The sequence below is a fragment of the Paralichthys olivaceus genome, chromosome 23, assembly GCF_024713975.1.
Source record: "Paralichthys olivaceus isolate ysfri-2021 chromosome 23, ASM2471397v2, whole genome shotgun sequence".
NCBI lineage: Eukaryota > Metazoa > Chordata > Actinopteri > Pleuronectiformes > Paralichthyidae > Paralichthys > Paralichthys olivaceus.
In genome coordinates, this window is record NC_091115.1 from 10,785,536 (window position 1) to 10,802,773 (window position 17,238).

At 41.0% G+C, this 17,238-nt stretch overlaps 2 protein-coding genes across 5 annotated transcripts; one reads left to right on the forward strand and one right to left on the reverse strand.

The window, feature by feature from the left end:
• Positions 1-105: 105 nt before the first annotated feature.
• trim24 (tripartite motif containing 24) lies at positions 106-12,740 on the reverse strand. Of its 4 annotated transcripts, none has more exons than XM_069519984.1 (19): positions 11,235-12,740; positions 10,283-10,401; positions 10,004-10,151; positions 9,476-9,605; positions 8,548-8,664; positions 8,121-8,235; positions 7,877-8,023; positions 7,670-7,784; positions 6,625-6,764; positions 6,192-6,416; positions 5,811-5,933; positions 5,539-5,686; positions 5,385-5,442; positions 4,790-4,916; positions 3,940-4,241; positions 2,838-2,949; positions 2,623-2,697; positions 1,783-1,944; positions 106-1,633 (listed from the first exon to the last, which is right to left on the reverse strand). In XM_069519984.1, the coding sequence occupies exons 1-19, from the start codon at positions 11,506-11,508 to the stop codon at positions 1,004-1,006; spliced, it is 3,267 nt and encodes a 1,088-aa protein (XP_069376085.1). In that variant the 5' UTR covers positions 11,509-12,740; the 3' UTR covers positions 106-1,003. The 4 variants fall into 4 exon arrangements, with proteins under 4 accessions (XP_069376085.1, XP_019947956.2, XP_019947957.2 ...); XM_020092397.2 differs by having other exon boundaries at positions 6,192-6,437; XM_020092398.2 differs by having other exon boundaries at positions 9,476-9,608.
• A 1,656-nt stretch (positions 12,741-14,396) lies between these two features.
• Positions 14,397-17,229, forward strand: LOC109632831 (aldo-keto reductase family 1 member D1). The gene is made up of 9 exons (XM_020092313.2): positions 14,397-14,607; positions 14,686-14,853; positions 14,946-15,062; positions 15,191-15,268; positions 15,877-15,999; positions 16,437-16,546; positions 16,656-16,821; positions 16,916-16,998; positions 17,082-17,229. Exons 1-9 carry the CDS (start codon positions 14,509-14,511, stop codon positions 17,122-17,124), a joined length of 987 nt encoding a protein of 328 aa, XP_019947872.1. The 5' UTR covers positions 14,397-14,508; the 3' UTR covers positions 17,125-17,229.
• Positions 17,230-17,238: the final 9 nt, after the last annotated feature.

Sequence of the window (17,238 nt, forward strand, 5' to 3'; positions counted from 1 at the left end):
GTTTATGATCTTACAGCAGGGTTTAGTTAACCGTCCAAAATCTTTTTGACTAAATGTGTGCTTTTTAATATTTCAGTGAGCAAAAGGGACAAGAAAACAAAGAGGTGAGATAAAAGTATGCTTTTTAATGATGCAGCCGGACAAGGTCGCAATCTGGAAAACACACTGTTGTCAGAGGCTGACAAGGAGAAAATGATAATTGTGTCTCTGAATAATCTCAGAGCGATTATATTTCAATAAATAAAAGTCTGTGAACAAACACAACAAGGCGGCTGCGTGATGAATCATCTTTGGGATTCAGGGGAGTAAGAGACCTTGAAGTGATGACATTTTCTTAAAAATCTAACCGTGATAACAATGACAATTTCTTTTTGTTCTCACAAAATTTCCAATCTCAAACAGTGTCACACTGATATATGGGTCAATTCTTTGTACAGTATATACAGCAGCCCTCTTTGTTGGATACGAAGCATTATCAAAATAACAACAAGATAAAAAATAATACTTTTGCAATAAAACATCACTTGCTTACGAGCCAGGTGGCTCATTTTAGAGCTGAAGTCTAAAACACAAAGAAATGGAGGAGTTATTATTTATATTAAGACATCGCACATGCATTTCTGATCCAAAGTCTTGTTTCCTTATTTCAACTGCAGCGTTTGTGCCTTGAGTTGATGGCATCATTATATACGGTGATAAGGTAACGTGATGATAACTCACACATGATCCCATCAACAAACAGTATCCTTTGTGTGCTTCTTAGCGTCGTCATTATCACAGAACTGTCATCTTTGTATAGCAATAACACAAAGAGTTTATTCAGTCCCTTAAATGTGCATCACTCTCACTAAATATGTCTCGTCAGGACGACCCCCCCCCCTATTGCAAATATAACATAGTACAAAAAATCTGATTGCAGCACATGGAGGTCCCCACTGGGGCCAATTCTGCGGAAGACTGAAATCATCCATCTTTACTCCACTTTCTCGCCGTTGTAAACCAACTACGCTGACTCCTCTTTGGCTGTGTCTGCAGCCTCCTCCTGGGTTTCAGCAGCATCTACAGTCTTTTCTGCGGGGAGCTCAGGGTTCTCTTTCTTTGGGGAGCAGGGAGCGACTCCGTCTTTTGTGTCACTATCAGCAGCGGAAGAGCTGTTCACCTCCTTCACAGGAGTCTTCTCATCCTTCTCTACCTCCTCTGAAGGAGAAGTGGCATCCTCAGCGACAGCAACCTTCTTTTCCATCTCCATTTCCTCTGTCTCCTTCTCTTCCGTCTCCTTCTCTTCCGTCTCCTTCATCTTCTTCTCTTCCGTCTCCTTCTCGCTCGTGTCGGTTGCCTTCTCCTTAGTTTCCAACTGTCCCTGCTCTTCTGTGGCTGGCGCTTCTTCCAGTGGAGCCAAATCCTCGTCCACAGGAGGGATTCCTTGTCCTGCAGGACTCTGTGGTTTTAGATCCTCCACGGGTGCCACATTTTCTGCCATCACTTCTTCTTCTTCGTCTATCTCGTCCTCTAAAGGAGGAATCATCTGCTCTTCCCTCCCACCAGGGAAGATCTTATCTGGGTAGACGAGCTTCAGCTGCTCCTCAAAGTAGTCTTCCAAGTACAAGCCTGCGCTCCCCACTTCTGACGTCACCTGGACAGTCAGTGCACAGAAAGAACAAGGACAATGAAAGAGGGAGATTGTACTAGAGCCCACAAATGATAGTTAGTTGAGTTGTTAGGTGAAGGATTGTTTTTGATGGTTAAGTTAATTTATTTTGAAAAAGAAAACTTGATCTTTACCTTGTAGTATTTTGCACAGTTGAAAAATATGAGCCTGACATCTGCGACAAATCCCTCTGGACACATATAATATTCACCGTCCTGCGACTTAGACTCAAGTCTCCTCTTCACTATCGACAAATCCATTGGCGTCTGAATCAGCTCTTTGTACCTTTTGGTCTCCTACATGGGAAAAATTATTAAAAGTTGAATGGACGGTTGGTAATCCAGGAAAAGTTAGCAAGATCTGGCTACAGTTGGATGATATTCCGTTGATTAGTCGTGTTTATTACAGACCTGCGAGGGGCACAGACACTGGCTTTCTTTTTCAGACAAATTTATTTATTAATGACTCTTGAGACATGAAGAGGATTTTAGATTATTTAAGATAAGAAGTGTTTCAGAAACAAATAACCAACCCCATCTTTAAGTAACCATTCAACTGGCAAGCAGTATCTCTTTAAAAACTAAAACATTTGTGACTTTGAAAAAATTCATTTTGATGATAAAATGCAAGTCAAGGTGATCTTGTAATAAATATATTATATTAGAGTGATGTTCCAAAATTAGCTGAAAATGTTACTTGTTTCAAGTGGATGTTTACCAATTTAAATATATGAGCTAATGGCATGAATGAGCATCTTTTAGACACACTGACCCTGGTCAAGTGTCCTCATGTCATTATCAATGTTTCCACGAGAAACAATAATCTTTTCTTTTTTCATTTTAAAGTAACTTCCAATAAGGATTTTATTTTTACTGATTTTAAGTCAAATGTCCAGCAGACACCACTGACCAGTTTAGTTTTATTTTTGTTTTTCATTTTACTGATTATCCAGCGTTCTGGATACAGAGCCTCACCGATGGAGAAGCAGGCTGCTGGAAGTCAGTGCTGAAGTCATTGCAGAACAGACGCAGGAGCAACCTCTCACAGCTCTGAACAAATAAAAGGAGAGAAGATTTGGTTCAATACATTTGAATTGTTCAGGATAAGGCATTTGTTTGATGGGAGATGAAATGTCCAACAAAGGTATTATTATAACAACAGGAGAACGAGGCTGTGTGAGTCAGCGTACCCTTCTATCGACAGGTGAGAATCCATCAGAGGCGGCGTGGTCCTTTCTGTCGGAGTCGTACACCATCTCAGGAGAGACAAGGTCCCGGCAGAATGAGCAGAACCACTCCCCACTAAAGAGAGGAAAGATGTGAGGACACCGAGAGAGGACACGTGTGAGGTTTGACTAAGTGACTCGGCTCACAGGGCCGTCAAAACATAGTCTTCGACCTGGAGAAGAGCTCATCAGCATCTTCATCATTAGTCTTCATTTAAAAACCTCTCATTAGCTCTACTCTAATATCAACAAGAGATAGGAAATACAGGAACTCTTGTGTAAAGAGGAGGTGTAATGCTGTTAGTTTTAACAAAGTAATAGCACATAAATTAAATACATTTAAATTAACTCTCTTGCTCAAATATTTGCATTAGTTTATCTACAGTGCCTTCCAGGTGTTCCCTCATAATCCTTTAATATAATCCAATGTGACTGAACTGTATTTTCAGATGTTTGTAATTGTTAAAAAAATTGTACGAAAAAAAGAAAGAACAACAATAGTGACAATTTACGATAAGATAAGTGAAAGTAGAGTGAAGTTCCTGCTGAAAATACGACTTCAACCTCCTGTTCTGTTTTGGAATTAGATGAAGTTGTGCATGTTATCAAGACGTGGAAGTCATGTTTCAGTGGAATGAAAGTGAGCATCAGTTATTGTGCTTTGGCTCACATATACCCTGAAAAATAAATTAGGTGTCTTTTTTCTCCTCCCTTCTTTTCCTTTATTGTGTCTGTTGATTGTCTGTTTAAAGTTGAAGACCTATTAAGAAATAATTGAAAAAAGAGAACTAACTGTTGTTTACAGCTGTGGTTTGTTGTGTGGAGAGGGAGGTCTGGGATATCCTACTTGGCTCTGTGACCTGAGGCTAGATCAGCGGATGGATGGGTAACTGATAAATGTTTTTCTAAGACAAAATGTGCAGCTAGCAAAGCTTCAAAAATCACACTCTCCATCGGGTACCATATTATTTATTAACTTCTTCCTGTTAATTCTTGTGGTGGCACCCAACGTACGTTGTAAATGTTTGACATCACCGTGTCACCGCGAGACAGTCTTGTCTCTCACCTGGGGGACTCGTTCAGCGTGGGGATGTGGCAGGACAGGTGGAAAACTTTGGGACACTTGTCACAACACAGCAGTTCTCCTCCGTTCTGACACACGGCACACCAGTCTTCGTTGGGATCTTCCTCCGGCTCCGCTCTCTTCACAGACTCTGGCTGAGCTACGGGCTGAGGACACTGCTCTTTCCCAGCATTAGACTCTGATCCAGGGACCAGGTTCGGGACAGACACCTTCTGCTGCAGCCGGGGCTTTGACTGAGCCCCGGTGCTGCTGTCGGGCAGGCTGGACCCAACGCTGGACTGCACCTGTAGCCAATGAAAATGCAGGATATATACAATCAAATAACAATGACTCACAGTAATAAAAACTGAGATAATTAGAAAGCAAGGACTTGATATTTTTGATTAACAATGCAGGGGACAGAATGGTCCTTTAACTCAAGCTGTTTTTCAGACAAAATGTAAAGAAAATCTGGTCTAGATATATCATGTAAATTTGTTTACGTAAAAATCTGTATAAAGAGTCTTTTGCTTATAACACATTGATACCATCGTCAAGATAAGTTTGGCATCTTCTACATGTACGACACCTCTTTTCACCCTGAGATATTTGTATTCTTCCAGTTTCACGTCTGTCTCATGTTAGAAACGTCATCAACACACCCTCTTGTTCGTTGTGGAATTTTCCAGACATTTAACTCGGAGTGAGGCAGGAAAAGTTCTGGGAAACCAACTGACTCAGGCATCTGCGTTCTCAGATACAGCCCCTCCAGAAAATACTAAAACTGTGCCACTTTAGGCTAAAGTAAAACAACATATCACACAACTAAATATAATTTTCCAATTGTACTTACAAAATGAACTTCATCCTCGTCCTCTGGTTCATCTTTGATGATGATAATGGGCCCAGGGGACGTCCTTCTTCGTCGCTTGGCTGAGGGGGCAGACGGCGGCTCGGAACTCTGCTTCCAGGAAGACGTCCTTCATCGCACAGATTGTCAGAGACAGGGGAAGAAGATAATGACCAATATATGTAAAAAAAAAAAACACACATTGACCTTCAGCTTGTTTCTTCAGCCGGTTTAAAAGTTCCGATTGTCTTCAGAACGTCAAGTTACATGTGAGGAAAAATGCAGTTTAGTGGAAACAAAAATAAGTGTCACAAGGGACGTAATGCATTTGTATTTTTTATATTCATGGCTTAGATAATGATTGTTAACAGTGACAAAAACAACTGCTATCAAAAAGTTACACAATCTACAATAATTTTTATCAAACCTCAGAATAAAAAGTCTGATAAAAGCCAAAAGTTTCATAATGAGAAAAGGTCAGGCTAAGTTGAGAATATGCATTAGATAAAAGCAACATTTTCAACGTTATTTCAATTACTGTCCTGAAAACGTAACTTTGACAATGTAAAAGTTCAGTTTTATCAGGATCTTTTCTTACCCTGTGCCTCTGTCTGAAGACGAAGGTTTGGCCATCGGGGAGTTTTGCCTTCCTTGAACTAGAGAAAAGAGGATGAGAAAAAATAAAAACTTGTGATGAAAAGCGTTCAGGTGAGATTTTACAGCTGCGGCTCGATCGCAGCTCATACACTGACCTGTCATGTGGTTAAGTGTGCTTGTTTTATCTGCGGATGCTGAGGCGAGACTTGGAGCGTAGCTGGGTTTGGGGATAGAGATGGAGATGGAGGGGACAGTTGCGCTGGCTTCACTCCTCTTCAGGAAGGAGGGCTCAGGCATGCTCCTCTGAAGAAAACAGAGCAAACATAAGGTATAACTAACACATCATCATTACACAATCGTTACACTAGACATTCAAAAATCCTGCTTATGTCGGACTGAAAATCTCCTTGGTCCCTCGGTTACAGACCTGATGTAGTGAGATCTGGGTCGCTGCTCCGGCAGACAGAGGCTGTGGGTAGCGAGAAGTACCCTGCAACACATCCCCAGGTTTGGGAGGGAAGCTGGAGCTATTGATCAGTTCTCTCAGAGACTAGATGTAGAAAAAAAATGTAAAAGTTATAAGCATAGTTCAGATTGTATAAGTCTAAGTTAGTCCTATTAATCTGTAGAAATGTAACAAATACTATCAATTTATGGTTTCATAAAAAAAACCATAAGAGACACTGCTAAATAAAACATTGGTACAAGAAATGATTTCTGTTATTTCAATGATAAGTATCATATATATAATCATGTTTGTCCAATTTCCAACACACACCCATCCAGTTTCAAACCTGCACTCACGTACCTGAGCAGGTGTGAATCCCGTGTTGTGAAGCATGGAGGAAGTGGGACTTCTCGTGTTGGGGTGGGAACTCCCATACCTGCGTCCCTGTTGTGCCAAACCTAGGGGTCCCTGGGAGGGGGAGGATCCTCCGTGGATGGGCCTGGTCGGCGGCGGAGGGCAAGGGGGTCCCGGGAGCCTGACGTTCTGGTACCAGGACCAGTGGTTGGGAGGGGGCTGTCTGTGGGACTGTTGGGAAAGCTTGTCAACCTTGGACAGAGGGGTAGTTGAACAGTTTCAGTGCTGGGAGAGGCTGTACTTTAATTATGATCTTAAAAGATAAAGAGCACTAAGAACATTTCACAGTACTCGAGAGGTAAGCAAAGAGTTCAAATAAATACCCCTATACTCTTATATTTTATGCAAGATTAACTTGTCGGGACATCAAAACCACTACCTGCATCTGGAGCTGAGCCAGCGTGCTCTGTCGCTGCTGAGCGGAGAGCGACAGACCTGCAGCGGCCACCTCTGCCCTGGGAGCTGCTTGGTGGTTGGGGATGGGCGGTCGTCCCGGGCCCCTTTCTACCGTCAGAGAACCTGGACAATACAAGCAAATGATAATAACCCAGTCCTCTGATTGATGGGGACTCACACAGTTCACTGGAGTAGGTCAATGATTTAGAATTGGACTTCTGTAAAGGATTAAAATTGATGTAGCACAACTTGACATTTCATCTTTTTCTTGTCAAAGCCTGCTGCCTACATGACCCATAGTGCTACTTAACAGCTGCTAACCTCAAGCAGACATGAGCAGCAGGCTTCAGAGGCTTAGTCATCTCTCTTCTGTCCAACTCAACATCTCTGGAAAAGAGCTAACATTGACATTGACCAGGTGGAGTAAATAAAGAAGAAGCTGTAGCCTATTTAAACAAATTAAAAACCACTTTAGCAGTGGCAGTTATTGTAATCAAAGATTCAGTAATGATATTCATCCAGGTGATTTGAGCCTGAGTCATGTTAAAGACTACGGTTAGCACAACATACAAGTACATACATGTGTAAAAATTTTAATTATGATAATCCAGAATTCAATATTGTCAAGAACAAATGTGAGATTAAGAAAAATGTTATTTAGGCCAGGGAGAATAATACACTGGAAAGCATAGGTGTGAATTGAATCTGTCTTGTTCACTAATTCCTAATAGCACAGTCACAAAGATAAAATGAAGGTGCGGGAAGACGTGGTTGACAATTCTTTCAAACAAACTTCTAATTACTGTGGATTTTTTTTTGACAGAACATATTTTCCTCCTCCCTGATGTAGATTTTTAAACATCATAGATCATCATGGATTCTGGGTCTAACCTTTACTCACATCGAGCTTCACTTCTGGAGAACTGTCATGCCGTCAACCTTCATTTAAAGTCTATGTATTTCAGCAGTCAGCCAGCATCACTGCTGATTGCACTTATAGTGGGAGTTTCAGATGATGTGATTCTTACCAAGGTCTACGTTAGTGGCCCAGAAACCTGAGCGACACTGGAAGCGAACAGAACTCTGAGGGACGATGGAGGGATTACAGCTCGCTCTCATCAGGTAATGGATCTGGTAAAGGATCTAGGAGATAATAAAGAGTGGAATTTAACAAGTGTCACTGAAATCAGAAAAGAATTGTCGTATTTTGTCAAGTACTTATTGTAAAAACTCACCAGTCTCTTGCAGTACAGCAGAGCTGTTCCACTGTGACTGGCTGTGGCCCATTTTGTAAAGCTAATTACATGATCGAGGTGCCGACTCAGAGAATTGACGTCGTCTTGTTGCTTTTTTAAACCCATCTCGTGTTCTTTAGTTAGACCCTGAGATTGTGAAACATCATAAAAACCTTATTTTACAATTGACTTTTTCAAAGTCATTATTTATTTACACCACTCAGGGAAAACCAAACCAAGGTACCTCAAGCTGGTTAACCAGAATCTTCCCCTTCCTGTTGATCTCCATGATTAAGTTACAGATGGACTTCTTTATTTCATTTGTTACAGCCTTACGGTTTTCTTCAACTTGTTGAAGTCTGAGAGGATAAACACAGAAAATGAAAAATAGCTGTAATATCATCCGATACATTGGCCCAACGTCTTTTGATTATCGTTAAATTTGTTGAAATTGAAGTCTCATTAAATATATGCAGCATTTCAATGTTCTTGGGCAAGTGATTTTCTGAAATTCCGTTTTAAACACATACAATTATACCTGCAATGATTATAAAACAGATCCTGGTCAGACCAGAGGCCTGTACTCCAAGCCAGATTAGCGATAATCTGGGTAATTTCAGGTTTAGTCCAAAATTCAAACATACGATCACGGCTGTAGAAACAAACTTTACCCGTTGCTGATACAGCTGGACACTTCTTCAATGGTCTTTCGTTTCTCTTGTAACTGCTGCGTCATGTTCTCCAGGTACTGCCTGTGGTTTCTGTAAGCATCCTCCAGAAACTGGTAGCTGGACACAAAGAAGATCAAAGTGTGTGAAAAAATAAATCCTTCTGAATTAATCATTGAGTATTTTTTGGTAACACACAATAGTGCTAAAAATAAATACTGACATCAAAATGTATTTTTATCCATTTCTGACAGTAAACAGGTTTTGACATTAACGCACAGCACATCATGAATATCAAGGGAGGATTACTTGCTCGAAATCAGAAGGAGGCTTTCTAAATTATCTACTATGCTGTAACAAGCTGATTCTCCGGAGGTTTCGTTTCACACATGGACAACGCAGCAGGAGATTCTCTGCTCAGATGCATTCACAAAAACACATAAATCTCAGGGGTGTTCAGGTGAAGGGTGTTGCAGCAGGCAGAGGAAAGATGTGAAGTATTAATTCAGCTGCAGAGATCACGGTTTTTGTTGACACCACATTGACACTGGTGTCGGCAGCTTTCACGAAAAGCTTTCTTGACATCTTTGGTCTGTGTGGTGCTGCTTTTTCATCCTGAGATATTGTATTCTTTTAGGTTTTTAATTTTTGGGGCTGTCACTTGGTGGAAACGTCAACAAAACCCACTCGCTCACTGTGAATCCTGCAGATCTGTTTTCTCACATGAGCACACTTGGACATTATCTGGAGTTTTTACTAGGGGGTCACTAGTGGTCGGAGAAGATCCGGAGCCTCTCACTTTGACATTTGCATTCTCACATACAGCCCCTCTGTAAAAGATCATCTGGAGTTCGGGGCTTGTTTGAAAGGTGCTAAAGATGCATCAAAAAATAAGCTATTTTGTGTTAAGGGGAGAGAAAATGGCACATACTTGTGATCCTTGTGCTTAAGAAGCTGACAATCTCGACAGGTGAGTCGGTCACACGTCTCACAGAAGAGTTTCAGTGGCTCCTGCTTGTGGATGTCACAAAACACAGGCTTCTGTGTGGTAACGCCAACCGCTTCTGGGATAAAGACAAATAGTACATTTACTTTCACAAAGAAATGTAGCCCCTTAACATTTCCTCTGTATCCTCATTGTCAACACCCCCCCTTGTCTTCACTTGTTGACCTTACTGTTAATAATGCACAGTGAATTTCTTCAGTGTATGACTAACCCCTTCTCAATGAGGTCTGACATTATTCATATAGCCCAACGTCTAGGGTACCTGAGGTGGTTTGCAGAAAATTTAAAAGAAATAATATTGACAGTATTCATATTATCACTTAACCACAGAATAAACAATGTGCCATTACTTAAATGTATTTAATGTTTCTTATATATAGAAAAAATGCAGATGACTGCTTCTACATAATTTACTTTTGTTTCAGAGAATTGCTTTGCACACACGCACACTACCTGGAGACATCTCCTCCTTCTGTCGTATGGTGTGATCCCTGGTGAACTTGACCCGTTGGTGCGCCTCAATGCACGTCAAGCACAGAAACTCCACACACTCCACACAGTAACCTGTTGCTTCTGTGTTATCATCGCAGCTCATACACACCTATTAAAGACAAGTACAAAGAACAAAACCAATTTTTTTTTAAAACAACCAGTGTAGTTTATGGGAGAGTGGTGTCATAAAACTGAATTGATGTGAGAGGAAAGGTGCAGGATGTGCAGGTGACAGCCAACCTGGCTGGTTTTCTCCACAGTGCTGCTCGGCACCTCAGCAGAGTCCTTGACAAAGAAATTATCCAGCACGTCCATCTCCCAGCATTCCTGTCTGCATACTGGACAGCGAATGGCGCCCACTGAAGCAAGAGACCAGATCATTCCAAATGTCACATCCCATTCACTTTCATAGCATCATGTTTTATAATAAATAAATATAACATTGACTAATAGTTAAAAGATATTGTGATACCGCCTAAAATGTTAGGTTGGACATCTGTGAGTATTCAAATCTATCTACAGATTCAGTACCTCGTCTTTTAAGTTGATTAGTTTCAAGCGGATAAAAAAAGTCTAAAAGAATATTTTCCCCTGGAAACCACTTAGCTCCAGAACAGCAGTCGAGCTGTAACGCTGACCACACACTTTTAGAACTGCTCTAGTTCTGGAAGTTAATTTCCCATTCACTTTCTCCATTGCTGATGATCCCCTTCCAGCACACTTCTTCTTTAATGTGACCTTGTTTATAGCAGTGTTGCAATGTATTGTAATTTGTATGTATGTAGGGTGTTTCACTGTTTGCACTTGTGGATTAGGCTATGTCAGGTTTAACTGGTCAAACAGAATAGAACATTGTTGAACAATCTGGTAGCTTGTGGTAAGTCTACCTTGCATGGTTCAAAGAATACGGGCGACATTCAAAATCTCTATTTGGAAAACGTATGGGCTTTTTACTTCCAGAACCATCTGTTGGATCGATACTCGCTATCAGCCGATAAGCAGGTATCAATCTGTATTGGGAAGGAACTTCTCCAGCGATAAGCAGCTATAATATACTTTCTTGATGCTTTCAGACATAGAGGATATCCCAGCATTCGTCACTCCTCTCTTGGCTTCATCACACACAGTGTCATGAAGCACAACTGCATCATGATGCTGACAGGAACTGGTGTGATTAGACATGTGCTCTCACGTGGTTTGTTGTGGTCGACCTGACCCTGGGAGTCACGCCTGGGGTCGGCACTCCTGAAGGGGGGCGGCAGACATCTCTTGCAGAAGGAGTGGAGGCACGGCAGAAGCTTGGGCTCCCTGTTGTGGAAGCTCAACTTGCAGCTGGGACAAGTGTCCATGAGCCCGATGGTGCCCTGCTGCTTGAGCCTCTCCTCCTGGGCCGGCAAACTTTCCGCCTCGTTCTCCACGATGATGACAATGTCGTCGTTGTCGACATTATCGGACCTTTCGTCCATCTCTTCCCCCGATCAGCGATCTCCAGGAGCAACCGATCGATACAGCGGTGCGATTGAAAACAAAGGAGAGCCTCAATATTTAACTGAACCCGGCCCGACACGGGATATAAAGACCAACACGGCTCATTACAACACTAAAGACGCAGCCATTTTAACACCGCAAAATGTAGTTTACTTGACTGTGCGATCCCCGCTTTGGTCTGAGAATGACTTCCGTTCTGGAAGCTAAATTAGCGACCTAGCTTGATTTCATTGCACATATGCTAAGAGTCAATAAATAATGAATTCCCCGCGTTTGTTGCGCTCCTCACCAAACACGGGCAACAAGTAGCCTCTCAGGGTCACGCATGGATTCATATGACGATACATGCAAAGTGTTTGGAGGCTCGCGGGTCCAGAGGAAGAGCGACCATCTGTGCGCTGGCTTCTCAAAACACAGACGATGTACGTACCCACAAGCCCCCGCGGTGTCTTAAAGCGACAGTCAGGCTGGGCCGGTGTTCCGTCAGATTCTGTTCCCCCCGGTGAAATGTGTCCCAACAGTAAACCTATGGATCGAAGGCTAAACACTTAAAACACAAACCCTCTTCGTTTTGGACTGTACAGACTGTAGCTCCCTCAGCAACACATTCAAAATAAACTGGATCAAGCGACATTTTCAGAAAGCTGCTTCCAAAAGTACTTCATCCATCTCGAAACTCGTCTTTTTGAACACATTCAGTTTGACTGTCTTCCATTTTGTTCACTTTTAATTGAATTGATGTTTTTGATACCTTGTTTTTATCTCTGCCTTGTAATGTGACCTTGAGTGAGCTTATAAATAAAAATGTGTTCTTTTTATTCTGCTCTGAAACTTCAGTATTCAAACAAATTCTGGTTAAACTGTCCAACGTTCATCAGCAGGCATGTTTACCCCAGGCCCTGATTTACAGAAACAATGTGTCTGTAGAGATGGTATATCTAGAACAAACCGAATATTACACACAAGAACAAGTCATTACTTTCTGATGAATAGTTTAATGGTTAAATGGTATTTGTGGGTCAGTTGTTTGATAAAGAAGGTCTTCTATGCAACTACTCAGAAAGAACAATTTACCAATACCTCCAAAAATAATTTCCATCCTGTTTGATGCTACTCCCTCAAATTTGTATGTAATTTGCAAATGTTGATTTTTCTCTGCCCTTGTCAGTTTTGCTCTCTGGCCCCGACCTTAATAAAGTGCATTTCACAAATCGTATTTCCCCCCTTTGTGTGTGTGTTTTGTGGCCCCGACCCTGTGTGTCCCCTGTGTATCTAACGCTTTAACATTCTGTGTGTAGAATTTAGTGACACTTAGTGGTGAAGTTGCATATTGCAGCTGAAACTACTTTTTTTTTTCAATTTCAATGGGACAACTCTAGCTGAAACATCACTAGGATTATTTTATATTCAGCTTCTGCCAATAGATCCCTTTCAACTAAATCTCACACACTGGACCTTTAAATTCCACAGCTGTGCAGTAGTTTATCTCACACACCTTGTTTTTATGAGCTTCTTGACCCAAATACTGAAGGTCATTATTCATAAATATAAAGATTAAAAGTGTAAACAGTGGTGGAGGAACTACTCCAACATTTTACGAAGGTAAAATGACAAATGAAAAGACAAAAATGTACACAAGTAAAAGTACCACATTTACGTTTCTTCTTGAGTAAAATTAAGTCAAGTTCTTATTGATTGCTCACAAGAATATAAAAGAAACAAACAATGTGAACATGAAACACAATGCATTGTCAAATGTAGTGGAGTAGAAGGTACAGATATTTGCTGATGTATTTTGTGGAGTGAAAGTGAAAAGTACCTCAAAATAAATTTACCTTAGTAAATTAATTAATTAATGAATTAAAAGTACTTAGTTACATCCTACCACCAAGTGTAAATGATACAAAATTAAATTTAAGAGGCAGGACTAGAGAGCCAGGAGAAAAAACACGCTTCACTCTGTTTGATTAGTCGTAATTGAACAAACCACCCTTTTTGAAATAAATATTTGCAAAGCAAATTACAAATGGTCAGTTTCACTGGATCCTAAGGGTTGTTTGCTATAAACGGTAAGACATCACATTACGAAAAACTCACAGAAAACCTAGAAGGTTAAATCAGGGGTTCCCAAATTTGTTAGCCTCTGAACTCAAAAATAACACTTTTTGGCAAAATTATGGGAAAAATATGTTATTTTAAATAATGTGTCAATGTTCAAATATGGTTCATAACCAAATAATGCTATGAAAAACTGTTCTGCTATGAGGACCATAAAAAAAGACACCAAAATAACTTCACTTGTCTTCATAGATCTATAGCAATGCATATATGTCTGTTCTTTGTTTAAAAAAAATACCATAAAACATTAAACAATGTGGCCCTAATGTGTCTTACGTCTTAAGTCTAAAGTATACATGCTAGTTTAAAGATATTTATGTATATTTTATATAATCTAATATACTACTAAAAATATAAAAAAAATGAATATATAAAGTTATATTAAATACACATAAAACATGTTTATATTACCAAGCACACATTCAACTTACAATACAGTATTAGACATTGCTTTAAATAACAGAATACTTAAATATGAATGAAGATTTTGGGCCACCCCAATGTTCACTTTGTCATATTGCAACCCCTTCTCTGTGTTTTCGCAACTGACCCAGGGGAGGCTGACCTCAAGTTGGGGAACAAATAAACTCACAAATATATATTGACTTGCCCTGAGACAAAATCTTTCAACCTTTTTTTAATTCATATAATTTGCAAACTTTACCTTTAAATTATAGCCTCAATCCACTCCACCCCTGTATTCCAGGGAGGAGTCAAAGTCCTTATAACATTATCTCAGGAGCCACAACTGTATCAAAGTGCAGCAGGGAAGGATAAATCGTTGCTGTGAATAACTCACTCAACCTTGGGCTCTAAACCAGGACGCGTGCAGCTGTGACGGCTTGAAGAGTCCCACTTTGATGAGAATGAACCTCACGGCTGAGAGCCACTCCATTCCCCTGAGTGATGGGAACAGCATACCCTTGATGGGGCTGGGGACATACGGAGACCCTCGCGCGGTAAGACACAAAATATTTACCCAAATTACCCATGGGACATGTAGACTATTTTTCACTGAGTAAACAATTTCCTTACAGACGCCTAAAGGAACTGCATGTGAATCAGTTAAAGTGGCCATCGACACCGGGTACCGACACATTGATGGGGCTTTGGTCTATTTCAACGAACATGAGGTGGGACAAGCGATAAGGGAAAAAATTGCAGATGGAACCGTGAAGAGAGAGGACATCTTCTACTGTGGGAAGGTTAGTTTGTCTGGGAAGTTACAACTTACTGGCTACACGGTGAACGCTACACTTATTGTAACAAGTTACAGCTTTGTTTTTGTCTCATGCAGTTGTGGAACACCTTCCATCCTCCAGAACTGGTGCGACCTGCTCTTGAGAAAACATTGAAGACATTACAGTTGGATTATGTGGACCTCTATATAGTAGAAATGCCGACTGCCTTCAGGGTAAACAAACGTATCTCTGTACCTGTCGACAAAAACATGGCTTCTCTTTTGTGAGCATTGCATTACTGCCAAAGTTATCATTATCATTACCAAAGTCATTATTACTAAAATACTATTATTTTCTGAAGCCAGGGGAAACATACTACCCCAGAGATGACAATGGGAAATATATCTATCATGAGACGGACCTCTGTGCAACATGGGAGGTAAGACTTGCCCTCTACTTTATATTCAAGAATAAAACTAACCCCTAACCTTCACATATGGCTGCATCGTGTGTGATCAATGTGCAAAACTGAGAAAAACTGTCAAACCCACAATTCACCGATAGGCATATTTATGAGGTCTTCCCAGTTACTCAGTAGGTCTTGTTTGCACTTCAGTTTGGTCAAACAATACTGTTTGCATGTGCGACCTGGGGGGGAGAAAGTCTGTCTATGTCAGTTGGAGATGTTGGTGTAGTATAAGCTCAGAGAATAATTCATAGATCTACAGGGGATAGTTCACAGAAACAGGAAAATTCACTCATTATCTACTCTATGCAGGTGGAGGGGTGAGTGAAGTGTTTGAGTCACTCACTAACTCACTCACTCTTTCTCTCTATTTCACTCACTCACTATTTTACTCACTCATTCACTCACTCACCCACTCTTTCTCTCACTCACTCACTCTTTTTCTCTCTCACTCACTCACTCTCTCGCTCTCTCTCTCTCTCACTCACTCACTCAGCCTGTGTTGTGTGCCTGTCAAACACACACAGATGGTCCAAAGTTTAAGTTGCTGCTTTCTGGCTGTGCTCTGTTTTTACTCTCAGGCTATGGAGGCTTGCAAAGACGCAGGGCTTGTGAAATCTCTTGGAGTATCGAACTTTAACAAGCGACAACTGGAGCTGATTCTGAACAAACCTGGGCTGAAACACAAGCCAGTCTCAAACCAGGTACAGACACAGGAACGATCCTGAAAAGAAGGTGCACGTTTTGGGTAATAGGTGGAAGAGAACTTGCTGACAAACAGTAAAATGCACCAAGCAAAACAGCTAAGTCTCAATTCAGGGTCAAGCTGCGTTTGAAGACGGATTGCGTTACAGCGGCACAGCTAAACTGTCCCACAAATGCCTCCTTTCCTCCTCGAGTGAGTAAAGGGTTGGTTCATTCTTGAGCATAATTATCATTGTGCATAACTTTTTTCAAATCGAAAAAGGTGGCGGCAAGCGAAATGTCCAATGCTCATATTTTTAAATTTAAGTATAAGGCAAATCACAGAAATCCTCAGTAGACCAGACCATGTCATTTCAGTTGTGTCTTCACGGTGGCTGCATAGATCCTTAAATTCTCTACAGAAACTAACAACCAATATGTGTTTTTCTAAACACAGGTTGAATGCCATCCCTATTTCACTCAGCCAAAGTTGATGGAATACTGCCAGCAGAAGGAAATTGTCATTGTGGGATACAGCCCCTTGGGGACATCTAGAGATTCATCCTGGTATGGTAGACGAATGCTCACACAGTAATATCCTTGCACTTAAAGGTAGCACACATCTGTAGACGAGCATTTTGTTGTGTCTTGAGTAAAATACCGGTCTTTCCAACAGGGTGAACCTTAAGTGCCCGCCACTGTTGGAAGATGAGCTGCTGGTATCGGTTGCCAAAAAGTACAACAAGACCACAGCCCAGGTGGCCCTGAGATTCAACGTGCAGCGAGGAGTGGTGGTCATCCCGAAGAGCTTCAACACTGTTCGCATAAAGGAGAACTTTCAGGTTTGCTCGTGTGGCCCACCAAAACATAAATCTTGGAATATCAGAGAAGAAAATACGAAGCGTGTTGTGATCGATGTCTTTTGAAACTCTGCAGATATTTGATTTCTCTCTGACGGAGGCTGAGATGAAGGCAATTGAGGGGTTGAACAAGGATATTCGTTTCGTGGAGCTCCTCATGTGAGTGCGATGCACACGGCGTGACTGATGCTCTGCTCCTCTAATAAAGAAATAATCTATGTTTCTCTCCATTTACTCAACAGGTGGGCAGATCATCCAGAGTATCCGTTTCATGATGAATACTAGACACCTCAGATTTCAATTTACAGTATTGAATGATTTGCTCTCTCATCTCATGTTTTATATCTTGTTGTAACTGTACTGTTTTTAATTATAACTATTACAGCTGCATTTTGTGAA